The sequence below is a fragment of the Marmota flaviventris genome, chromosome 12, assembly GCF_047511675.1.
Source record: "Marmota flaviventris isolate mMarFla1 chromosome 12, mMarFla1.hap1, whole genome shotgun sequence".
Classification (NCBI taxonomy): Eukaryota; Metazoa; Chordata; class Mammalia; order Rodentia; family Sciuridae; genus Marmota; species Marmota flaviventris.
In genome coordinates, this window is record NC_092509.1 from 29502925 (window position 1) to 29530451 (window position 27527).

The window sequence follows — 27527 nt, forward strand, 5'->3', positions numbered from 1 at the left end:
TTTGGCTGTATGGCTGCAAATGTGGGAAGAGATCACCAGAGGGAAAAATCAGATGTTTGATAAAAGTAAATGCTGGGGATATAGTTCAGTTGGTAGAGTGCTTGCCTTGTATGCACAAGGCCCTGGGTTCAATTCCCAGCACCACCAAAATAAATAAATAAATAATAAAAAAGTAAATGCTTTTAAGTTTCCATTCCAGACTAAACATTACCATTTCCAAAGATACAACAAGATCCTATATCTTCTTCATGTTTGCTTTAGTTTTCAATGCTCTAGAAATTCTATAGACACTATAATCAATCAGTGCCACACCAGGTGACAGAGAAAGAAATGTTCAAGATTTCCACTAATGCTTGAGAGAAATGCTGGAATAAAACAAAAATTCACATCTTTCTTGCCAATTTAAGGAACTCTAACAATTATTTTATATATCTATACTCATAATTTTCTTAGAATTTTCTGTGTAGAGGGATATGACTTAATTTTACTTTTAAAAAATCTTGAAATGAAAAATGAAATTCCTGTGAAAATGGACTATGGCATTCAAGAGATATTACCCCTTAGCCAAGGCTACTTTGATAACTTACTGTGGATCAGGTCCTCCTACAACTTGATTCTATAATTTTCCCTTTAATTCTCTGACCTTCCCCACATCCTTCCAGTAAATTCCTTTAATGTTTAATATCAGTTCCTGTGGTTCGCAACCCTCAATTCCAAACTGATATATTTATGTACATTCAAGTTATATTTAATATTTCCAACTTTTCAAGTGAGATATTAAACCATTTTATAGATAAGAAGGCTAATTCTCAGACGTTAATTTATTCTTGCGAGTATAAATAGGTAATGGTAGAAATGAAATTCAAATTTGGTTTGTCAAGATTTATGTATTTCTTCTTTATCTTGTCATTAAAAAGCTTAGATGTCCTTTATTCAGAAGGACTCCTCAGGAATACCAACCAAGAATATACCTTGTGGCTCCGTTTACTAGAACCATCCACCCAGTCATTTATTAAAACAAAACAAAAAAAAAACCTGAATACATAATATGGGCAAAGTAAAGCCTAATACAAAGCTGGCTTAGCCAGCCCTTCCTTCAAGTTACTCATGTTTTTTTGGGATGCTGATTGTTCAGTTTACTGACAAACAATATTATAGCCTGCTAAATTTAAGCAATATGGAAAATAAAATCCAGAATATAATAGTAAAGCCATATGGTTCATAACAGGATAAGAATAATTCAGCTCATTAAATTAGAAATAGTTTCCAGGCAATTTAAGCCTTTAGTGGAGTAATTCTTCACTGCAATGACTTTTAGAGCCACATAGAGAAAAAATAGTTTTAGTTCCAGTCTTTAAAATGAACAAAAGAGATGATGAAGTAATCCAGTTTCTCAAATTCCACCCTTAAGATTATCTGTGAACCAGTTAGTATTTTCTTTAAATCAGTTTCTATTTGTTTTAAAATATTTTTTTTAAAAACTTTATATTATCTTAAAGAAAAACAATAGATAACAATTTTGTAAATGAAAAATAACTATAAAAATATAGAGAGTAAAACAAAAATAATGAATCTTAAAAAAAAAGCAAGTAACAGTGAAAAGCTCTGAGCCTGAAGCCTGATCTGCTCTTTGTTCCAATATCAACTATCAGACAGGTATTAATACGTACTAGTTTCTGTCTTTCTCCTGGAAATAATAAAAATGATTGAAAGAGAATCAGAATAGAAGTAATTTTACCACTTTATCATTCAGTGGTATTTTATGCTGTGTTCAAATTCTACCAAATGTCCTTCACACAAAACAGAGTTATGTGTTCTAGACATTTGGGGACACAATGATGTAGCACACAGTAATTCAGGGAATGTGAATATATTATGTGTGGTGAGCACTATGAGAAGTGGTGCCAAGTTGCATCTGACATTTTCATTCATTCACTCATCCATTAATGTTTTTTAATTTATTCTAATTAGTTATACATGACACAAGAATGCATTTTGACAAATCATACATAAATAGACTATAACTTTTCATTCTTCTGATAGTACATGGTGTAGAGTTACACCAGTGGTGTAATCATGCATGCACATAGGGTGATAATGTCTGATTAATTCTACAATCAATCCTTCCTACTTCTTTACCCTCTCCCCTCCCTTCACTCCCCTCTGTCTAATCAAAAGTAACCTCTATTCTTCCCTACCCACCCGCTTAGTGTGAATTAGCATCTGCCTGTCAGAGAAAACATTTGGCCTTTGGTTCTTTGGGATTGGCTTATTTTGCTTAGCATGATGCTTTCTAGCTCCATCAATTTATCAGCAAATGCCATAATTTCATCCCTGTTTGAGGCTGAATAATATACCACTGTGTATATATACCACATTTTCTTTATTCAGTCCTCTCTTGAAGGGTACCTAGGTTGGTTCCATACTTCAGCTATTGTGAGTTGAGCTGCTATAAACATTGATGTGGCTGTGTCAATGTAATATGCTGATTTTAAATCCTTTGGATATATACTGAGGAAGTGCAATAGCTTGGTCAAATGGTGGTTCTACACCAAGTTTTCTGAGGAATCTCCATACTGTTTTCCACAATGATCATACCAATTTATAGTCCCACCAGCAGTGAATGTGTGTACCTTTTTCCTCACGTTCTTGCCAACATTTATTGTTGCTTGTATTCTTGATAATTGCCATTCTGACTGGAGTGAGATAAAATCTTATTGTATTTTTTATTTGTATTCTCTAATTGTTAGAGATGTTCAACAGTTTTTCATACATTTGTTGGCCATTTGTATTTCTTCTTCTGTGAAGTATATGTTCAGATCCTTAGCTCATTTGTTGACTGGGTTATTTGCTTTTTTGGTGTTAAGTGTTTTGAGTCCTTTATGTATCCTGGAGATTAATGCTCTGAGGTGCTTGTGGTAAAGATTTTCTCCTATTCTGTAGGCACTCTCTTCACCTTGTTGATTATTTCCTTTGCTGAGAAGCAGCTTTTTAGTTTTAAATACCTTTCATGTATCCGTCTGTCATTGTGCTGAGTGCTAGGAGTTCAGTGGTAAGACTCTCAAGGAGAAGGTAAATTAGTGAAGAAGAGAAATAATTAAGAAAACTATAGAGCTGTAAAAAGTATTACAATAGACACTAAGCATTAGACTAGTAGGGTAAGAAGTAATTTTCAAAACACAGAAATATACCTATTCTTTCAGCATTTCTAGAAGGGTTACAGTATACTAAATGCTATCATTGATTTCTTATCTTCTTTAGTGAGTATCAGTTGAAATAGCTATCATATAAAGAATGGGATATCTGGAAGGCACTTGAAGAGCAGAAGGACACAGTAGCAAAGTGTGCTGTAATGTGGAACAAAAGAGGGAAGGCCAGAAAGAACATTTTAGATCATCCAAGCCTCTCCTTTATAAGAAAGATAGGCCTTGATTTCCTAGATATGAAGCCAAATTCAGATTTAAATTGGATCATCTCAAAGTCATTCCAATATTCTTTGCAATTTACCATGTATATAACAAAGAAATTTTGAGAGTCAAGAATATTCATATTTGTTCCAAAAAGATAATTTGGAGCATTCCCAGTAATTAAGTATGGAAAAGAAGAAAAGGAAGGAAGGAAGGAAGGAAGGGAGGAAGGGAGGGGAAATAAAGAGAGAGAAGGAGAGAGGAGAGGAGGAAGGAGAGTTAGAAAGGGAAGGGAGGGAGAGAGACACAGGAAAGGAAAAGAAATAGATTCTTATGTGGTATAATTATCATATTTTTTAAAGGTTGAAAGGGTAGACATTTAAAAACAAATGTGTTATGTTTCTGAAGCATATTATGACATCTAAAATAAACCATTGTATAATACAGACTCATATTCAAAGACTTTTACTGAGAAACACTATTACCAAATTAGCATGAATGGCTTACTATGGTTATCAAAAAAGTTTAAAGATAATTCATACAAGAGTTTTCTCTATATGGTTACAGTTTATTCCTACTGGAGAATTCTTTCTCTGATGTTTTTTGGCACAACATCACTAAGATTTTCTTTAAACTTGGAAACAGGAAGCAAGAAAAAAGTCTTCAATAATTTCAAGCCAACCCTTGCCACTGTGGACAGGTAGTTTGTTTTATTGCCTCATTCTTAATATATTTAGTTTTGAAACCAAGTCTAAAGAAATTTATGGTATTCTTCATTGTCAAGGTTGATAATCACTGAAACATATTAGTTAAGGATGAAAACCAAGAAATTAACTTTGCTCATAGAATTGATCAGCAGGATTACCCTGGAACATGGAAATTGGGAATGGAGGACAATAGTTCTTGTCAAACAAGGATATAGCTCAATTCTCCCAAACAGGATTCCATGGTAACTCAGACATGAATCATCATTTCAGCTGTATTTTCTTTGTATTCCTTCCTGTTTTTAGCTAGTAAATACTATTTAACATTCTAATTTTTTTAGAACTAACCCTTTCCATAATTGATGACATTTTACTAAAGCATCAAAGAGTTCTGTTATATTAAAAATTTCCTTAGAGACTTTAAAGCAATTGCTTTGAAATTGAAAACTACATATCATCTTGCTATCTAAATTCTTGAAATTAAACCATCGAAGAGGCCAATCCAGCTATCATTACATGCAAAACCAAATAATCTGATCTTTCTATAGAAATGAAAGACTAATAAAATATACCTGTGAAGCTTGAGAGTGACTGTTCCATAAACAGTGGCAAAACCAAGAAGACGGACCCATCTTAGGAGAATACAGCGAAATGTACTTGGCTTAAAATACAAAATAACAACCTGTAGGATGAGAACACAAAGAAAGAAAACTTCAGGATCAGCTGATGACCCACAGACTAAAGTTAATATTTCATAACCTGATGTTTTGTATACCTGAAGTTTATATAAGCACACACTTATTTGAATAATTCTTTAAAATGATACTTTAATCACTCATTGTCCAGATTGAAAGACTACAGTCTCTACTTCAAATTGTTTTTTTTACCTTAAAATAAAATATAAATTCTTTATATGCAACATTGAGGAGTTTCTATTAACTATTTCTATGTCTCTAGTAGTCCAAACTTAACCTCTTTTTACTTCCCAACATAGGCAAGCTAGGTGACCCCTATTGGCATTCTCCACCACAGCCTTGTTTATTCCCACCTACAATACCTTTCTGATCTCTGAGGTAGCCCTAAAATTCCTAAAATCACCCCAGACTGCACTCCCTATAAATAATCTCTCATTCCATTGTTACTTTTTTTCTTCTTCATTTGAACTCCTGGGGATCAAAACTAGGGCTTTGTGCATGCTAAGCAAGCACTACCAATGAGCTACATCCTCAGGCCTTATATTCATTTTATTTTGGGACAGGGTCTCACTAAGTTGGTCAGGTGGGCCTTGAACTGCTCTTGCCTCAACTTTCTGGGTAGCTGGGATTACAGGAATAGCCAGCTCATTTTTACTTCATATTATTTGGGTCCATTAATTCACTAACTCCTTGCTTCTTACTCCAGAATTTTCATTCAACAAGTAATAATTAAACATTTTGAGCATTGTGGTATGTGCTGCTGATACAAGATCCAAAGGCCAATTAGGAGTGAAAAGAAATGTAAATAGGGATTTGAATTAAAGTAACATAGTTACTGTGGTAAATATCTGTACAGTTCCAGTAGGATTATTAAGGAGTGAGTGGCTCATTCTAAGTGATGGTGGGGCATGGGGCATCCAAAAGATATTTGCAAGGCATTCTATCACCTTTCATATACTGCTGTTTGATTTTCAGCAAGGTCTTGTAAACTAAGAATTGGTTTGACCATGCCTAAAGAGCTCTGTGTAGCACTAAAGGATTAATGCTGTTGAAAAATGCAGATTTGTGTTATTCTGGTAGAGCAGCTGGCCTGAACTGATTCTGTTGAAATCAAGACCATCACAACAGAAAATACAGCCACTGCCAAAACCCTATTGTTGTTGTTGTTGTTGTTGTTGTTTGTACCAGAGACATGCATTCCTGGGGCCATACATACACACATATGTCTGTTGTTGTTGTTGTTTGTTTGTTTGTACAAGAGACATGCATTCCTGGGGCCATACATAACACAGTACTTTAATTTTCCAATTCACTAGTTATTGTAAAGATACAGATCAAGATTTGTCTTCAGAATTTTTCAGAAAAATGTTTAAATTTGGCAAAATTTCAAAAAATAATATAAAACCCCTTCTTTTATTTATTATTTTCATAGAACAGGTTAAGTTTCTATAAATTTATATTCTGTTTTAGCTCATAGATTTCAGACTTGTCTCTATAAATTTGTATTGTATTTTAGCTCATATATTTTAGACTTATTTCATTAGCACAAGAATCTAACACTAATTATGAGTTCTGCAAAGCAAGCTCTATTATTTTTTAAGGAACCAAAGCTGAAAAATGGAAAGAAAACTTAAGAGGAAAACAAATAGAGAAACCTTGGGGCGTATACATGTTCCTTTTTTATGCCTGGGAGAAATACAGATTAGAGTCTAGGAATCTAAAATATAGAACACATAAAATCTCAAAAATTTCTCCTAGCAATGGCTTTAGAAATAATTCTAGAACAGAGGACTCCTAAGACTGCAAAAATCCTGGGAGTTATTGTAAAACTTACCATTATACAGTAAGCTAACTCTGAATGAGTAAATGAATGAGCAAAGGTGAATAATTATAATGCAGAATTCTGCATACTTTTTAAATTTAAATAAAGAATTACTCCTCTACTGTTTGGGAACTACTGATACACCTTCAAAATTTTATCTCAGAGATGAAGAACTTGAGGGCTTGTTACTATAAGGAAAGACTGAGTTAGAAATAAATGAAATAATGAGCCATTTTTTAAAGCATCCATGGATGAAGTATACATTTAAAAAGTCATAGGAAATTAAATCCTAGTGAACTTAACAAAATGTATTATTAAAAACAGTTCAGTAAATAATGAACAGGAATTTGTGCTTTGGGTGTACAGAGGCAATGTGGATGGTCTTAGTTCTATTCTTTATTAATTGTGTGACTTTCACAAATTACTTAACATTGCCTCAGATGACTCATTTGTAAACAGACAAAAAAATTAATAATACTTCATTCTGGTATTGTTTATGTTTAAATGCAATCATGTGGGGTAAGAAAACAGTGCATGGTACTTTGAATATTCAATAGCATTGGCTAATGTTATTAAGAGAGTTGATATATTTATTCTTTCTTCCAGAGTTACCATTTTGATTATAGTATAATTGTACCCCATTATTTTAATGAATTATTTTATTTTTTGTGGGGAGGACCAAGGATTGAACTCATGGGTGCTGAGCTACATCTTTTGTTTTGTTTTTAACTTTGAGAGAGGGTCTCACTAAGTTGCACAGGAAAAACATTAGGGTTCACTAATCATTGTGATTCTAGTTCTAATTATAATTTTTGATATTTACTTTGTGTAGGGAAGTAAAGGATTTGGAAGCCACAAAAAATATGATATGGATTAGGTACTCAAATTGGTTATAATTTAGTAGAGTAGATATTACATGTAAATGATGAAAATAATGATATTATCATGCTAAATGTTTACATAGTACTTAATGTATGCTAGGCACAAAAAATTTTTACATATATGTAATCACTTCATCCTCACAACACTTATAAATTAGGGACATTTATTTTACAGACTTGAGGAATAAAAAATTTAAGTGATATCCCCAGGTCTCACAGCTAGGAGGTGTCAGAGACAGGATCTGAATGGAGGTGGTTTGACTCCAGAGTTCATTCTCATAAGAAAACTAGGTGACTCTGTCTCTCAAAAGGGCTCTATTAGCAGGGAAGGTGACCAATGTCATTATCCTGTGAACAGTAGTGTAAGGATTTTAGAGGAGGGGAAAATTACTTTCAGTAAAAACTAATGAAGTTCTACTAGGAGGGATGACATCTGAGTAAGAACCTGAGGAGGAACAGATTTAAGTTTGTAGGTAAACAGGAAAGAGGGAGGGAACCCAAAACAAAATATGTTGTGGGACAGTTCCAGAGTGTGGAGAGTACAGTTACAGTCAGGACATAAAGAGGAATACTAGAAATAAAGCTATAAAATAGAGATGAGGCTAGATAAGTGTAAGCACTAATAGGATGAGGAATTTATTTTATTCCAAGAACATGAAATTTTATTTATTCCACGAGCAAAAGACACACCACTAAAATTTTTTGAATTAAGATCAGAAGTGTGCACCAAGGAATTCATCCATCAGTAGCATGTCAAAAAATTAGTTGGGCAATGGAAAAGGAAGAGACTGAATGTGAGAGAATAGTTGGGAGGAAAAAAACAAAAAGACATGAGTTCATTATCTTCCTACCAAACTTTCTTTTCCCTATCTTATTGCAGTGTTCTTCATATTAGTCCCCAAATGTAAACTGCTGGGACATTTCTGATTACCTCACTGTCCTGCTTAAAACCTTTCAGTGGCTCTCTGCATTCTTAGGGAAAAGTCAATATTATTTAAGATGGCTGACAAGGCTCTTCACAATTGAATCCAGCTCATCTTAACTGCATCATTACTTTCCACCCATGCAAGCCCTCCAGTTTTTCCATGTGCAGTCTCTTTTGACTGTGTGTGCTTTATATAACTTTAGAAAGAGAAGGGCCTTTCCATGGCTTAGCATATAATCCCTACTTCTTAATCCTCTCTTCCCTCTAGCAGGTTGCAGGCTCTGTGGCAGCCATATTCATCTGTGACACTGGTGCTAACGGAGTCCTCATATGCAGAAAAGTCTCAATAAATGTTTGTTGAGTGAAAGAAAAAATATAAAGCTACAGGAAAAAGTACAGCTGGGTGTAACTAATGTTGTACAATTGGAAATTCAATCTTTCATGGGACCAGAAGAAAGAAAATGCTGACTGAAGAATACATTGGGCAGCTAATTATTTGTGGAGGCGAAAGAGAACCAAATGTCACAGATATGTGAAGAATTTTTAAGTCTGAGTGACTGAGAGGAGGATGGAAAAAGAAAGGAAGCATAAATCTGAGGAAAATTATAATACTTCTACCTAGAAATTTCCCCACCTCATCCTTCCTATCTCAGCTCAGGGTTGGCATCTCAGCTCTCCTCACATCCCACAGACTTAAGTTAGATCTCTATCTTGTTTGCATGTTATTTACTCTCATTGAATACTAAGTTTGCTTTCATTGCACTCACCAACTCTATTTTGAAATAATTATATCTGTAATTCATTTTTAATAGGTCTCCTGACCTAGTTTATAAAAAACATAAGGGAAGGAACTATATTATTCAAAATTGCATGCCCATTCCCTTGTATAATACTTGGTAATGATAGATAACTAATATATGCATGCGGAAACAATGAGAATTTTTAAAAAACAAAAGAAAGAAAGGAGAAAGAAGCAAGAAGAGGAGAAAGATTAAGTTCACTTTTTGATATACTAATGATATAAATTACCTAGAGGATCCAATTCATATTCAGTTTATAGTGGTTAATATACTGTATACTTAGAAAAAACAAAGCCCAACGTGAAAATACAATGTTTCAGGTACTTTCAAACCCTGATATTTAACTTCTCATTGTTCAACAACATATGTAAACATAGTCTAACAAGATTAATATAAAACACATAACCTCTCCCAAAACTCAAGTTAATAACATTTCATAACAGACTTTGGTAGGAGAAGAGATGGAGAAAAACTAAGCCACTAATTTGAAAAATCTTTGAATGATGATGATTCTACTGATACTATACTGATAACTGTTATTTTTATGTTACAATAATAATAGCTACTGCTATGGCTTTAATGTCCCCTCTAAAACTCATGTTGAAATTTAATTTTCATTGCAACAGTATTAAGATGTAGGGTCTTTAAAATATGATAAGGGCTCTGCCCTCATGATTGGATTAAGGCCATTATGGCAGGAGTGGAATAGTTATCAAGGAAGTTTTCTCCTGATTAACAGGATAAATTTGGTCTGAGTTTTCTCTGATTTGCCAATGCTTCTTGCCTTTCAGCCTGGTATGACACAGCATGATGCCAGTGTTATGCTTTTGGCTTCCCAGCATCCAAAATTATGAGCCACATAAACTTCTACTGTTTATAAATAATCTAGTCTGTGGTATTCTATTACAGCATCAGAAAATGGATCCAGACATTTAATCACACTCATACTGATCACTAATCTAGACATGTTACTTATGTTTAGGGTCTAAAAGTACACTTATTACCTTTATCTTAAAGAAAAAGAAACCAAATTTTGATGGAGTTAACTAATTTTACCCTGATTGTTATTGTTAAAATAGTTTTAAAACCAAAATGCATAAAGTTTCTGTACTGGAAGTCCTGCTGAAGACATAATTTCAAATTATATAGTCCAAGGTAATAATATCTCCATATTCTTTCCAATACCAGAGACTAATAATAAATATAAAGACATTGTATCATATGTATAGAAAGCAGAATATGTGTACCACCCAGTTCATTGAGTAACTTAAGGACTGAAAAGCATGTATAACTACTGTTGGAAGACTGTACATAGAGTATAAATTATAGGTGCTGTAGAACAAGACATCCTAAATAAAGGAGATAGGTAAAAAATAAAGAAATACATTCAGGGTCAGCAGCAGAAGTGGTCATATCAAATGCACCAATTTTTCTTGAATATAACTTCTTAGTAACTTGCTACAATTTCCCCAGAAGTTTGGTGCCTCTACTCTCTTTGAAAGTAAGGCTAAAGTGTGAAAGCCTAATGTAGCTCTTTTTAAGTACTTGGTTCTTAATTATAGCAATTGTTTTCAGATACTTACAAAATCAGTTGGCTGATTTTAGTGGTGGGTTACATTAGGCATTGAGTTTTTTCTTTCTTTTATTGATTCTTCTTAGTTATATATGACAGTAGAGTCCATTTTGATAAAATTATACAAGAAGGAAAAATATCTTATTCTAATTAGGATCCCATTCTTGTTGGGTGGGCATGATGGTGAGATTCACTTGGGTGTTCATATGTGTACACAGGAATATTAAGTTAGATTTATTCTACTGTCTTTCTATTCCTATCACTCTTTCCTTCCTTTCAATCCTCTTTGTCTAATCTACTGAAATTCTCTTCTTCCCCTCCCCTCCTTTATTGTGGTTTAGCTTCCATATATCAACAAAAACATTCAACCATTTGGTTTGGGGGGATTGGCTTATTTTACTTAGCATGATAGTCTCCAGATCCATCCATTTACTGGCAAATGTCATAAACTCATTCTTAATTATGGCTGAGTAATATTCCATTGTCTATATATACAATTTCTTTATCCATTAATTTGTTGATAAGCATCTAGCTTGGCTCCATTGTTTAGCTATTGTGAATTGTGCTGCTATAAACATTGATGTGGCTGTGTACTGTAGTATGTTGATTAAATCTTTTGACTATATGCTGAGGGATAATTGGGTCAAATGGTGGTTCCATTCCACATTTTCTTAGGAATACTGCTTTCCAGAGGGATTGTACCAATATGCAGTTCCACCAGCAATGTACAAGTGTACCTTTCCCCCACACCCAAAATTCTAGTCTAGACTCTACCACTAAAGGGACAGAGGAATGGGACAGCTAGCATCTGAAAGGCCTGGTGTTTGATTCCCAGAATTAACAAAAATTACATCTGTAATGATATATATATATAAATATATATATATATATATTTTTTTTTTCACTTGCCATTATCACTAAACAATGCAACATAACAAGTATTTACATTGTTATTAGATATTATAAGCAATCTAGTGATGATTTAAAGCATACAGGAGGATGTGCATAGGTTATGCAAATACTATACCATTTTATATAAGGGACTTGAGAATCTGCATCAACTTTTGGTATCCACGGGGGGTCATGGAATGAATCCCAGCAAATACATAGGTATGACTATACTTCTTGAGAAGCAAGATAGGCTAGTGGAGAGATTATAGGATTTGTGGACACAAGGAACTGCTTTCCCATTTACTAAATGTGTGACTTTGAGCCGTTCATTCTAGCTATCTCCTTCTACACCTAAAAAATTCAATTAATAATGCTCCCTTCTCTCCTTCCTCAGGATGAGTAAAAGAAGCACTAGTGTAACTAAAGTTGGTATAATCATTTCTCCTCTATTCTTTAAATATCAACATAAAACCCCCTTTATTCTTGCTTAAAGTGAACATCAGATGATTCTATCAGACCCTCATAAATTCTCTCAGTGGCAAATCAACATAAATGATATAAAATTCCTGTGATGAGGGAGTTCTTTGCCAGCTCCCTCAGTCTGACTAATTGTCTCATCCCTTGTAAGAGGACACATTCTTATTACTCAGCTCAAAATAAAAGGGGCTCAAAATAAGTGTCTAACTGTAGGTTGCCATAAGTGCTCTTCAGAATTTCTCAGTAAGCTATAACAAATGGATTTTCTTTAATCCTCTATTTCTGGTTTTCAGAAGACAGTTCTTTTAACAATAAGAATGGCCAATAATAAAAAATAACATGTATGTAGGGTTTTTGTTGTTTATTATGTATTTGATTTTCTTTTGTTCCTGAGCCATGATGCTTAGGAGGTTAAGTGACTGATCCATGATGACATAGCTTAAAGATATAAAAGGTGGAATTATCATAAATTGTCAACATTTTCAGAGAAGGTTTTCTCTTTTTTAATAATGCATATTATTTGTTCACCATAAGTTGCATTGCCTTATTGGCAAAAGTCAAATTATTAATTGCTCCACAACCCAAGATTTTAAGATAAGCATAATTCATATACTTAAACTATTTTTCTACACTTAGACAAAGATTTTCTTCCTTTAAAATTCACTCATTCAATAGGCCCCCCTCCTTTTCATGTCTCTATAAGTCAAATTCTAAGGGACTTCTTGTCCACAGAAGAATGTGCTTTCTGTCATCTTCTTCCTTTAATTCCTGCCACTCTCCTCTGCAGTTCAATGCACCCTAACTTAATTTCTCTACTGCTTTTATTCCATTGTCTTTCAACACTGGTTGTTCTCTGTGATTTATACCTTTGGTCATATCTTGGATCTTGATATTACCTGGAAAAGTGCTGCCCCATATGAACATATAACTTCCATAACTCTATGTCTATCTTTGCGCCATTATTCCTAGAGAATTCTCCCCCCACAACACACTTTTTTTCCCCCAGCAAATTCCCTGCTCATTATTCCAGAAGGTTGATCTAGGAAGTAGAACCAAAGTTCACTGTACAAACCAGGGAAACTATTGAAAGTGAAAGGTCAGGCCAAGTTCCTAATGGCTAAGAATGAAGAAGTCCATTTTAAGAGTGGCTTTTCTCCAAAAGGCAGTCAGTAAATCTAGCAACGATAAGATTTCTGCTTTTCCTTGAATTGCATGTCAATCTTCACCAATAAGTTATGGTGGTATTAATATATTTTACCACATTTTTTTCATATTGCATTTGTATTGCTAATCCTTCCTTGATGTTTTTATTTTCTATTTGTGCATGCTAGTAAAAGAACACAACACAGTTGAAGGCAATGCTTAAGTAGCCAGACAAAATTCCAGGATAGCTAGCTACCTTCCCCTCCCTTCAACCAAAGACTTTCTAAAGATGCCTTCTGATGAGCAGAAACCTTTAACTTCCATGAATTCAAAATTATCCACTTTATATTTTATGTTCAGTTATTTGTGTGTCTTCCCAAAGAAACTGTTGTCTAACCCAAGGGGTCATCATTTTCCCCCACACTTTTATCCAGTTGTTTCATCACCATTTGTTAAAAAGACTTTCCTTGTTGAATTACTTTGAAGCCTGTCTAAAAAGTCAGTGGATTTTATATGTGTGGGTCTATTTCTGGCTGCTTTATTTTGTCCCATTGATCTATTAATCTACCCTCAGAACAATTAACATTGTGTTGAATCCTGTAGCTTTAGAGTTACTCTTGAAATCTGACAATATACATTCTCTATCTGTGTTGCTTTTTAAATATTGATTTAGCTAGTCTAGATCCTTTTTCATACAAATTTTAGAATCAGTTTGTCCATTACTCCAGGTAAAGTCTATTGGGGTTTTGATTACAACTGTAATAATACTGATTTGGAAAGAATTGACATCTTTTAATTCATACCTATCATATGTTTCTCCATTTATTTAGATTTTCTCTATCTTTTCTCTGCAATATCTTTTTTCAGTGTACATATTTTTCAGTGTACATATCTTGTAGTTTTCAGTGTACATATATTGCACATTTTTAACAACTTTATCTCCAAGTATTAGTGCTTTAAGATACTATATGTGTAATATTAAAGATATAATTTTCTAGTAGTTTGCTACTGTCTATAGGAATACGTTATTTTTGTATGTTGATTTTGTATCTTACAACTTTGACAAATTCACTTATTCTATTGTAGATTTTTCAGATATTTTATATAAACAATTATGTTGTCTGTAAATAAAAATATTTTAATAATTTTGGGGGTATACTAGGATTGAACTCAGGAGTGTTTTGCCACTGAGCTACATCCTTGGCCCTTTTTCATTTTTTTGAGACAGGGTCTCCATAAATTTCTAAGGCTGGCATGGAACTTGCAATCCTCCTGCCTCTGTCTCCCAAGTAACTGGGATTACAGGTGTGTGCCACCAGCTCAGGTTTTTGTGTGCTGTACTGGGGATTAAACCCAGGGACACTTCATTATTGAGCCAAATCCTCAGCACTTTTTTTTTTTTTTTTTTGAGACATAGATTCACGATGTTGCCCAGGCTGGCCCCAAAGGAGTGATCCTTCATCCCCAACATCCTCAGTCTCTGGGATCACAGGTATGTGCCACTGTACCCCAGTTATTTTAATACTTCTTTCTCAATTTGCAGTCTTTTATTTATTTTTCTTACCTTATTCCCCCAGTAAGACCTCCAGTATGATATTTAATAGAAATAGTTTGAACTAATATTCCTTTATTTTCAATCTTAGGAAAAGTTTATGTTATTTCACTATAAATAGATTTTAGATAAATGCTCTTTATCATACTGAGGAAGAGTCCTCCTGTTCCTTGTTAACTGAGAGGTGATTTTTAATTATAGATGGATATTGAATTTAAACCAAATGCTTGTCTGTATCTATTAGAATAGTTATATGAATTTTCCCCCTTATCACTGTAGTGAATTATATTATTTATTTTTAAAAAGATAATATTAATCTAACCTTAAATCACTGGGTAAATACCACTTGGCCACTTTGTGTTATCATCTTTATATATTTCTAGATCAAATTTGCTAAACATTTTGCTAAGAATTTTGAATCTCCACAAGGGATATTGTTTGTGAATTGTGTGTTCTTATAATACATTGGTCAGGTTTTGGTGACAGAGTGTGGTGATATAAATTGATACTAGGATATGACAAACAATGAGTTGGGAATAGCTGCCTCTTCCTCTATTTTTTTGAGTTATACAACCGTGATAGTATTTCTTCCTTAAATGTAATTTAAATGGGCAAAGACAACTTAGTTTATAATTTTTCTGGAAATTTTTTAATTTATAAATTTAATTTATTTAATACAAATGTGCTTACTTAGATTTTAGAAAAAAAAATCAACAAATAAATGACCTCACACTACATCTCAAAGCCCTAGAAAAAGAAGAACAAATCAGCAGTAAAAGCAGTAGAAGGCAAAAAATAATTAAAATTAGAGCTGAAATCAATGAAATAGAAACAAAAGAAACAATTGAAAAAATTGACAAAACAAAAAGTTGGTTCTTTGAAAAAATAAACAGAATTGACAGACCCTTAGCCACACTAATGAAGAGAAGGAGAGAACTCAAATTACCAGCATACATGACGAAAAAGATAATATCATAACAGACACTACAGAAATACACAGGATAATTAGAAATTATTAGAAAACGTATACTCCAATAAAATAGAAGACATTGACGGCATCAACAAATTTTTTTAAGTCTCATGATTTGCCCAGATTGAATCAGGAAGATATACACAATTTAAACAGACTAATATAAAGTGATGAAATAGAAGACGCCATCAGAAGCTTACCAACCAAGAAAAGCCCAGGACTGGATGGATACACAGCTGGGTTCTACAAGACCTTTAAAGAAGAACTAATAACAATACTCTACAATTTATTTCAGGAAATAGAAAAAGAGGCAGCACTTCCAAACTCATTCTATGAGGCCAATATCACGTTGATCCCCAAACCAGGCAAAGACACATCAAATAAAGAAAACTTCAGACCAATATCTCTAATGAACATAGATTTTCTATCTCGTCTTCTGTTAATTTTGGTAAATTGTATTTTTCAAAGAATTTGTACATTTCATCTAAGTTGTGTGACTTGGAATAAGGTTTTATTGTAAAGTTGCCTTATTATCCTTTCAATGTCTATACTACCTCTAATGATAGCTTATTTTATTCCTGATATTATAATTTATATACCCTTTTTTATATCTGTCAGTCTTGCTAGGGGATTAGCAATATTATAATTTTAAAAACACAAGTGTTTTTTAGTTTTTATTTTCTTTGTTGTTTCACTTCTCAGAGGTTCTTATCTTTATTATTCTCTTAGTTCTACTTTTGGACTTGATCTACTCTTTCTCTACATTTTTAAGGTAGAATCAGAATTCATATTTAACACTAGCATTTAATCCTATAAAATCTCTAGAAGCACTGTTTTGACTGAATCCTACTAATTTTGATATCATGTATTTTCATTATCATTCTATTTGAAATATTTTTTAATCTCCATTATGATTCTCATGTTACCATCTTGCCACTATTTCATTTTTGTCCAGGGGCTGGCACTAGGCACAAGGAGCAGATGAATTAGCACAAGCACGGGGAATTGTCTCACTGAATCAAGAGGCCTGAACAAAAGACCCCTCAAATTTTATAAACCCAGTGGATAGGGGCAAGGCTAGGAATGGCACAGTAACAAGTACTGAATCAGAGTGAAGGAAATATCTTCAAGTTTTTCTGATCAGGAGACATTATGGTTGTTTAGAAATTTTTAAATTTCCAATAATTTGATGCCTTTATAGCTAACATATTATTTGATGCTAATTTAATTCTAATTGAAATCATAGAATTAACTTATAATTTTCACTTGTAAGATTTATTGAGATTTATTTTGTGGCACACTATATGGTGATCTGGCTGAACATTTCATGTGTACTTTAAAAGAATGTGTGTTGTTCTGATGTTGGGTATAATATGCTAAAAATGTCAGGTATGTAACTGGGCACAGTGGTGCATACCTGTAATCCCAGTGGCTCAAGAGGCTGAGGCAGAATGATCACAAGTTCAAAACCAGACTCAGCAATTTAGCAAGGTTTTGAGTGACTTAGTGAGACCCTGTTTCAAATAAAAAACTTTAAAAAGGGGGGCTAGGGATGTTGCTAAGTGATTAGGAACCAATGGGTTCAATCCCCAGTATAATTATATACATATATATTTAAAGTATATCTATCAATCTATATATATATATATATATACACACATATATATCTCAGTTACATCAACTGTTTTCAAATCTTATATATCACTATTGTTTTTAGTATATTGGTATATTTTTGTATTATTTATTATTGAGAGAGGGCTATAGAAATCTCTAACTTGGTTAAAGTCTATTGTTTGAAATTATCAATTTTTATTTTATGCATTTGAAGTTGTTATTATTTATAAAATATTTAGATTTATCATGGCTTCCTGATGATATTTCAAGTGTAACCACAGGCAATTACAAAGGGTTTACCTGGCAAACCTTGTGAGAGAAATGTGCCCTCCCTGCCCCAGACTTTTTGCATACTCTTGATGGACTACAGACATAAAAGGACCAGCTCTATGGCCAGTTAAGCTGTTAACATATTATTCTGAGCATAGATACCTCCCTCCTGAGGTCTCCTGATCAGAGAAACTTGAAGACATTTCCTTCACTCCAATTCTGTACTTGGTACTGTGCCATTCCTAGCCCTGCCCTTATCCACTGGGTTTATAAAATTTTAGGGGTCTTTTATTTCAGGTCTCTTGATTCAGTGAGACAATTCCCCATGCTTGTGCTAATCCATCTGCTCTTAGTGCCTAGTGCCACCTCTGGACAAAAATGAAATAGTGGGAAGATGGTACTCTCCTGGTACTTTCTCTGTGTTGGCCTCTTGCTTATATTAAGTGATTAAAGGCTTGACTGTCATATTTTGTCTTGTTGCCTTAATAACCTACCCTGAACCCTGGAAGTTCCACTTGTCCATCCACTTCAACTCAGTTCTAAAGAGTATTCTTCACTACCATTTTTTGAAATTAAAAAAATACAAAAATTTAATAGCCAATTTCTCACCATGCAAATTAACACTCTGTGTGTGTATGGATTTAAATATATGTATATATACACAAATATATATATATATATATATATATATATATATATATACATACATACATACATATATTAAGGTAGAATGAATATATATATATATATATATATATATATATATATATATATACACACACACACACAAATATATATATATGGATTTAAAATCCATTATTACTTGGGATTTTAAAATAAAACTTTACAATTAATAAATAAATAAAACACAATTCCACTGTCTTCTACCCTCTCTAGAGGCAAGCACTAAAATGAATTTGATGTATAATATTGAAGACATGTCTTTCTACTCTTTTTCCATTTATATGAATCTATAAATAATATATAATCTTTATTTTGTAAGCTTTAGAGTTTATGTAGAAGAGTCAGGTGCCATAGTGCATGCCTGTAGTCCCAGCTATTTTGGAGGCAAAAGCATTAGGATAACCTGAGCCCAGGAGTTGAAGACTAGCCAGATTCCATTTCAAAATAAATAAAATATGTATATAAGTAGTAAATTGTGTATTAACCTTCTTCAATTTATTTTTCTATCTTTTTAGTGAATTAAATGAAATAGATCTAATTTCCTTCAAGACAGCATTTAACCTAGATCTCTTGTTTCATCATTCATTTCCTCCAACATTCAAAATTCATTAGTAAAGCCAAGGAGAACTTGACTAAAGTTGGCATTATTGTCAGCAGGGATACAAAGAAAAATGGACTGTTACTCTTGAATCTCTCTTTTTGAAAAAGCCTATAATTTCTTTGAAAACAACACTCAAATATATTTCTACATTTTTTTCTTTTTCCTTTTTTTTTTTACATTTCTACATCTTGAATAGTGATGGATTTGTTACATATTTTGACCATGCCAAGCTCTGGCCTCCTACTTGAGGGTAACAGTATTGACAGGAACTAACTGAAAGTATTCATTTGAATATATCTGGACATTTTCCTAAAACTGAAGACATGAGAAGGGTTTCTGAAACTACCTATGCTAATTCTCTCATCTTATAAAATTACTAATACCCCAAAGCCTAATTTATTAGGCTAATTTATTAGCTGTCTAAGAGATTCATTTTTAATTCTCCTTTGAACTATTATATCAAATAATGGTGTATTCATAAATATAGTTGAGTTGATGGTCCAACTGAAATTCCTCTTCTTTATTACTAATAGAGCTCTGATGTTATTCAATTGCTAAGGCAGTTACCTGAAATAAAATAAAATGTAATCTAGTATTTAATTCTAAAAATTAAAGCGAAGTTGAAGACCAAAATGGTCACAAAAATACTACCTGTATTCCTTGTTTGACACAGGAATTTGGGTCAAAATTTGTAACTGCAATTATCCTGTTTATTCATACTTTAAAAGAAGCTTACCTTATTAAGTTTAATATGAAGTATAAATTTAATATTTTAGGTCCTTTCTTACTAAATATTCAAATCAATGCCTTGAGTTACAGTATTCACATTGGGGTCCCAGATTGCTGAAATTATAAATATTTGAATACTTTAGTGAGTCAAAGAAACTTCAGAACTTCCCTCTTCCTCCTTTGCCATAAAGAGAAATTAACTGATGACTCTGGAGTTTTTCCTTAAAATAATGTTTCTGAGTGATTACTGTCATTTCAGATAATTATTGCAATATCATTAGAGTCATAAGAGATTTTCCCTGATAGAGCATATTTTTTCTTCTTTTGTTATATATAAATTGCTTTGAAAAGTGCTATAAACCTATTTCCATAGACAGATGTATAATTTTTTTTTTGTAGAATCTGTGAAACACAAACATGGCATGGATTTCTTTGTTTAAATATTTGTTTAGTTGTAGGTGGACACAATACCTTTATTTTTATTTATTCATATGTGGTGCTGAGGATCCAACCCAGCACCTCACATGTACTAGGCGTGCACTCTACAGCTGAGCCACAACCCCAGTCCGAATTTCTGGAATTATACAAAACATAACATGAAATTTACTATTTTGTAGCACATATTTTAGGCTGTCAGTTGCTTAGGTTCTATGGCTAGTATTAAAGAAATATTAAATGGTCTTAAGTTTGTGCACTTTCTGGTTCTCTCTTCTTTCTGAATGATGAGACTTTTTAAAGGGTGCCTAAACTTAGTGTAGTTTTTATTAGAATCCTTTATAAATCTCTGTCTGTCTCTTTCCAGGCAATGGTAAAATTATCCATATATTCCCTCTTAATATTAGGAATGACCTTATGACTTTCAGTCAGAAGATATAAAAGCAAGTGTGTGCTTTGTCACAGTCTCTTTTCCATCTGTCCATTTATTTGCCTAGGTCCCAGAATGAGGACAGTAAGCATATAGATGAGAGCCAGGCTGACCTATAATGGATGCATGGCATGAACCAGAAACAAAAGTTCTTATTTTAAACCACTTGAGTTTTGTGCTGTTACCACATCCTCAAATAATAATACATAAAGTTTGAACTTTGAGTATTAGAGTACATAATTTTATGATAACCAATATGTAGTAAAAGTTAAATTGAAAGAACTAATTATCCTGTATTCTTCTAGCTACTCCTAAGTAGCCCAATTGAGGCACACTATTAGAGTGCTACATGCTACATTGATGGGACCCTTAGAGATTTTGCTGAATGGCATTTTAGTGGCATGTTTTCATCCCTCACTGATAACTGTTTTAGGAAACACCCCTAAGAAACTCATTTATACATTTGTTGGAGTAACATGAAAATCCAACAGAGCTGTCTCTTCACGAGAATCTCTGGGATTCAGTCTGGAGAACACATATGCTAAATGTGATTTGTTTTTATCTCAGGCAAGCTTTAAATCATGTAACTATGTTTCCACTTTGTGCTAGCTGTTATGAAGTTCCAAGTCAAATTTGTGGTTCATTTCTGGCCAAGTTATGAAACCACAAAACCATATGGGATACATTTAAGAGACTAACTAGTTATAATCATTTTTTTCCTATAAAATTCCTTTTGATTTCTATACTTAATTGCTATGTTTACTATCTGAACTACTTTTGCTATTTTTTTCCAGAGAGAGAGAGAGAGAAAATTTTTTTAATATTTATTTTTTTTTAGTTTTCGGTGGACACAACATCTTTATTTTATTTTTTATGTGGTGCTGAGGATCGAACCCAGCACTCCGTGCATGCCAGGTGAGTGCACTACCGCTTGAGCCATATCCCCAGTCCTGCTATTTTTTTCTGTAGTTATCTCTATGACCTTTTTGAAAATCCTTTTCTTTTTTGCATTTTGTAATTTCTGAATTATTTTAGTTTTCGGGGACAGATTTCTGTGTTTTTCAAAATGCTTGTTTTATGTATATCACAGAATAAAAATGAAACCAGTTAGTCATCAGTGTAACTCATTTTTGTTGATATATTTTCAGTGACACAGCATCACCTATATTTTAAAATGTCATAAAATAAACCATATTTTGAAAGTGATATACTATATACATAACCTGTAAATTTCTATTGCTTCACTAAAATAGAATAGGATGTTTCAAAAATTACCTTCTTCCTTTATATGTTTATATACTTCTTTAAGTCATCCCACTGTTTGGTTAGATTGTGACTCTATCAATGGATATCCACCACTTAAGAATGATTTGGAACCCACTTTATGGAGAGCAGTTTTTTGAATGTTCTCTGCTTGACTATAACTTCATGAGGCTTCATAAAATGACACCTTTGAAGGCAATGCTAATGGAAGGCATAATTCCCTTAATGCTATTATTTAAAGCATAAGGCAAGTATAAATGGCTTATTTGTCAGAAGACAATTTGGGATTTGCCTGCAGTTTATGATGAGGAGTTATTCTACATGCTTAGAATGCTAGGCTTAGAAACAAAGTAGCAAGGACACTTGAATCTGGTTGAATCTGGAAGAATCTTTAGAACTTATCTCACATGTTTCCTTTACTTAAAAATGAAAAGCAAAGAACAAATAAATACATAGAGGTGGGCTATAGTTGTTATTGTCACCATCAAAATAAGCACAATTATTGATACAATATCTATTATTTGTTAGCTTCACACATATCATTTAATCTTCATATAAATCCTATGAGGTAGATACTATTACTATTCCCATTTTATCATTAAGAAAAGTGAGACATATAAAAATTAAATAATTTTCCTATGATTGTACAGTTAGTAAGTGGTGGGGTGGGATTTAGTTCTGGATAGTATTATTTTAGAGTTGATGCTCTCAACTCCACACTTAACCATCTGTAACTCACATAGATAATGGTTAACTGGAACCAAGACTCAGGTTTCCAATCCAGTGCACATATTACATGTGATAGTATAAAAACTTTCCCATTAAAGGATAAAATATTTGAATATTTTAGAGTTAGAATATTCAGCTATGATAACATGTTGGGTCAGTAAAAAAAAAAAAAAAGGTCACACTCCTTTATGTAGGAAGTGATATGTTAAAGAACAAGGTCTTCGATGATGTGGTAACTCAGGGAAGACCTTTCTCAGGAGGTCCCAGTGGAAAGGCCCTCTAAGGCAGCAGACTGGAGACCTACATTTGTTGGTCTTGGATAGGATAGCTAAAGATATCTCATAGACGATGTATTATAAAATAGTGTTCACCACATGGAAGCTGGTCAAGGTCTAAGAGGTAAGGAACCAAACAAGTAAGAGACTGGCTCCAAGCTTAGGCTACAGGTATATCCTTTAGAGATTAATGAAGATCAAGTTATATAGGAAGGCTCATGAGTTTTAGTAAAAGGCAGGGGTATTTGGTCAGTAATTCTGTCATACTCTCATTATTCAGTCATTCACTCATTGATTTATTCTATAAGTATTTGAATTCATGGGATTGGCATTGTGCTAAACAAAGGATAATCAATTAATAAATAAATATTGTAGTCTCTGAACTCATGGAATTGAACCCAAATGAAGAAGAGAGGCCTTAATGGGAAGTCCTAGATCACAGGGAGTATGCTCTGAAAGGGAACATCCTCTCTTCCTCTCTTCTCTCTGTTCCTCAGCTCATGATCTGAGTGGTTTTGCTCCACCAGACACCCCCACCATGATGTGCTATCCTGGCATAGGCCCAAAGCTATAGGACAATTAACCATGGACTGGAACTTCCAAAACCACAGCCAAAGTCAGTCTTTTCATCTGATAAGTTAATTATCTTGGGTATTTTGTTAGTGATAAAACACTAATAAACATACAAATGTTCTTAGGAAACAATCTTATAAAAACAATAGCACCTATGCGAAGGGGGTACATGCAAGAAATAGAAGACATAAATGTAACTCAAAGCCTTTCCTGGATTGAAATTTACAATCTATTTCCTTGGCAATAGAGGTGGTCTTGCCTATAGAACATGTCCTTGGAGGTTACTATCTCTTGGCTTCTTAGTTTGCACACTGTACTTTTTTGCAGGCTAGTTTTCCAATATTTAAAACCTACTAACTATAGGGCATCTGTGCTCAGCAAAGACAGTGAAAATAATCCAGCTTATTTCTAGTATACCAGACTTCACTGTGGCTCCACACTGACCCTCAGACACAGTGCTGGTACCAGGGTGACTCCCTATATATGGTTCTAAATTACTGCATCCCTCAGGGCTCTGGTTGAATCTTACAGTTACCTTGGTTCACTTTATTTAGGATAACCTACATAAAGTTCCTGACAAATGGTAGGGGATCAATGCATAGTAGTTTTCTCTCCTAGCAAAGGTCCTGGGGACTGTAATTTATTGTGGAAACACCCTGGCTGATCTAATCTGCTTTGCAATCAATCTAGGTAGTTATGACTGATATGAGGTTATATAAGCCTATCTCTGTCTCATAGGAAGCTTAAAATAGTATCATATTCAGACATTCCTGGTTTGGGACTATCCTAGGCTGGATTGTCACACTTCAAGAACCAGGAATCAGAGCCAGTAATCTCCCCAGGCACAGGGCATGTTTCATAGCAGCAGATTTGCCTTGAGGCAGAAGCTTTCAAGAACTCAGGAATGACTGGTACTTGGGTGTATGCAGGGAGACATTGTTTACAAATGCTAGCAATGGCAAGTGTAGGGAGAGCAGTGTCAAAATATGAGATGGAAAGAAGTCAGGAACTGATCTTGGAGTTCAAATTCGGGTGTTGCTATTCATTAATCATGAAAACTGGGCAGTCTTATTTTATAGTATAGGTTCTGTCTACTAAAAACTAAAGCAGGAAGAACTATGATTTCCCTATTTCAGAGGTTATTAGGAAAATTTATCAAGTACAATCACTGGCCTAATCTTCAGGTTCAAATCTGATATCCTAGGGCTACCTGAATAGGGAACATGCATTCATAAGTCTCTCAGTGCACTCTGACCAAAGCTACATTTCCAAGACTGTTCTACTTGGAGCATGACCCAATCCACAACAGTTCTCAGACTGTTTCCCTCCAGGCTCTGTATACTCATTCAACAAATAGATTCTACATGCCTACTATCTGCCAAGCCAGTATCTGGGACACTGATCAAGAAAGTATGACTCTACCCTAGGGCAAATTGTGCTTAATTTAGTAAGTGAAATATAGTAAATAAATGAGTATAAAGATATTATTTCAAATGATCATAGGTTCAATGACAGGAAACAACAGCAGAGGTGTTTATAAGATGGTCAGGAAAGGTCTGTTGGGAAAAGTATAAATGGCAGCTGCACCCCAGAGAAAAACCCCAACATGGCGCCTAACGACCTTCTCTTCCTACTTTCCCCTTTTTCTCACTCGCGAAAAGTTCCCTTGTGAACTCTCCGGCTGGCGCCAATTTCAAATCTCGCTGGCGGGGAAACTTAGCCCCAATAAGAACTAATTCCTGGGCTCCGGAGCTGATATCTGGAAGAACTTGCCAATAAACGGGTGGCCTGCCATTTATCTAAGCCCTGCCATCTCCCCTTAGATCTATATAAGCACACATCCTTTTGCAATAAAATTGGAATTCTCCCAGTGAAGTGTCTTTACGTGGAGGATTCTTTCAAGGTCCCTCTAAAGAAAGTGGCATTTATACTATGACTTCAAGGATGAGCAAGAAGGACCGATTGCCTCTATAGTGAGTCTGTGTGGTTCAGCATCCCTTTGAGGAGACCCTTTATTATTTGGCATTGATCCCTGAATGCTTTCCCAACAATTCTCTACCCACAGCTGCCTTTGACTTTTTATGTTCTGTGCTTTGATCTGTGGAACTTTTCCTGTCCAGCTTGCCCACAACAGGTCTGTGACCCTGCTCTTCCCTGTGCCCCTTTCTGGCTTCTTCTTCCTACCAGAAATTAACTTCATAAAGCATCCATCCATTTATGCACGTGTTAGATTGATAGCAATGCATATTGCATAATTTTCAGTCTCAAAAGCACATTTTTCTAAAATGTAATTTGGTTGGATGCCAAACACAGCTGGAGACCTCCAAGCAAACTGTTTTCAGAGGAATAAAATGTCCAAATGATTCCCAAATTAATTTGATCTTACACAGCAGCCTATTTTTTTTCTCTCATTCTTATGTCTTGCAGCAGTTTAATTTATATGCCAGTAAGCTGCCATGTGCAAGAACTTTGCAACTGTAAATCCTGTTCAGTTATCAGTCACTTCATGAAGTCTAGACCTCACTAAAATTTAAATACAAGCATTTGCCTCAAAATAAGCTCAACCAGTTCTACAGTTCAGCAAAGAAAAACAAAGAAAATCTGCTAGAATAAATTGTTTAATTCCAAACAAATAAACAAACAGTTGATTATTTAGTTAAGATTGATCATATAAAATCACTGTGTAAAGGTTGTGTCACATTCCAGAGTAATTTAATAAGGACCTTCTTTCTTTCAGGATTTCAAAATGATAGAAATTCAATCCATGCTTTCATTTCCCTTTTGTTTCTTTCTTTTTCTCTTCTTTTTTTTGGTCAAGGGGCAGGTAGTGATTCCCACATGATTTGAAAAGTTGAAGTAGACCATTAAATTAAAAGCAAATATCATTCTAAAAGCCAATGAAGGTCTCACACCAGTGCTTTTTTCCATATTTACCTGCACTACATAGAGATACTAATTTTATAAAATAGAGGTTTTCCAAAGAAGTTCACATCTCTCAGCAAACCAAATTCAATTAAAGTGATGATTGTCACAGACCATAAGCTCAATTATTATCCAGGTAAAGGGCAAGAATTCAAACACATGCCTCTCTCATATCTTCCTTTGATAACAACACGGTACTTGTCATCAAGTTAATATGTAATTAAAAAGAAAAATCACAAATGTTTAACCTGAGAATAATTGATTCTTTCTTTTAAGAAAAATCTGGTTAATCAAATCAGTGAAGGCAATCATCTGTTGGGTTCAAAGTGTACTCTTTGAACTTAAAATAAAATCGAAATTCCTTTGTGTCCACCAAGGTCCGACATAATTTAGCTACTGTCTACCTCTCTAATCTCACTGCTGCAGCTCCAAGAACACTGGCCCTTTTGTCCATCCACAAATATGTCAAAACCTACTCCAGCCTTGGGAGGTATTCTTTTTGCCTAGAATGCTGTTGCTATAAATGTTCACAAAAACAATTCCTTCTCTTCATTTATATCTCATATCACATGCCACCTCTGCAGAGTGGTTTTATTCATTTTTCCATGTTTTTACTGATGCACTATAGTTGTACATAATGATGGGATTTATTGTTACATATTTGTACATGTACACAATATAACAATATAATTTGGCCAATATCATTCCCTAGTATTTTTTGTTTCTCTCTCCTCCTCTCCCACTGATGGCTTTCTTCTACTCTATTTATTTCCCTTTGATTTTTATCAGACTCCCTCACAGACATTTCTTTTCCTTTTTTCTCTCTAGCTTCCACATATAAAACACATGACTTTTGACTGAGTTTGTCTTTTTTCACTTAACATTAATATTCTCAAATTCCATCCATTTTCCTGCAAATGACATAATTTTATTTTTCTTTATGACTGAATAAAACTCAATTTTGTGTGTATACCACATGTTCTTTATCCTTTCATCCATGGATGGACATCTAGGCTGGTTCCATAGTTTGTCTTTTACGGTTGCATCAATACACTGCCCCCCTCCTCCTCCATATGAAATATTCATTTGTTACTTAATTTTGTTTCCTCTAATATAAGTTCCGTGAAAGCAGGAATCTCTATCTAAATCTTCAAAAAGCAAA

The 27527-nt window shown here is 33.9% G+C and overlaps 1 protein-coding gene across 1 annotated transcript in view; it reads right to left on the minus strand.

Moving 5' to 3' along the window:
* Window positions 1-27527, minus strand: part of Gpr158 (G protein-coupled receptor 158) — a 408943-nt gene that overhangs the window by 57977 nt on the left and 323439 nt on the right. Inside the window, exon 6 of the mRNA XM_034636630.2 lies at window positions 4684-4793. Coding sequence (XP_034492521.2) covers window positions 4684-4793 — 110 coding nt within the window. The remainder of the gene's footprint in view (window positions 1-4683; window positions 4794-27527) is intronic.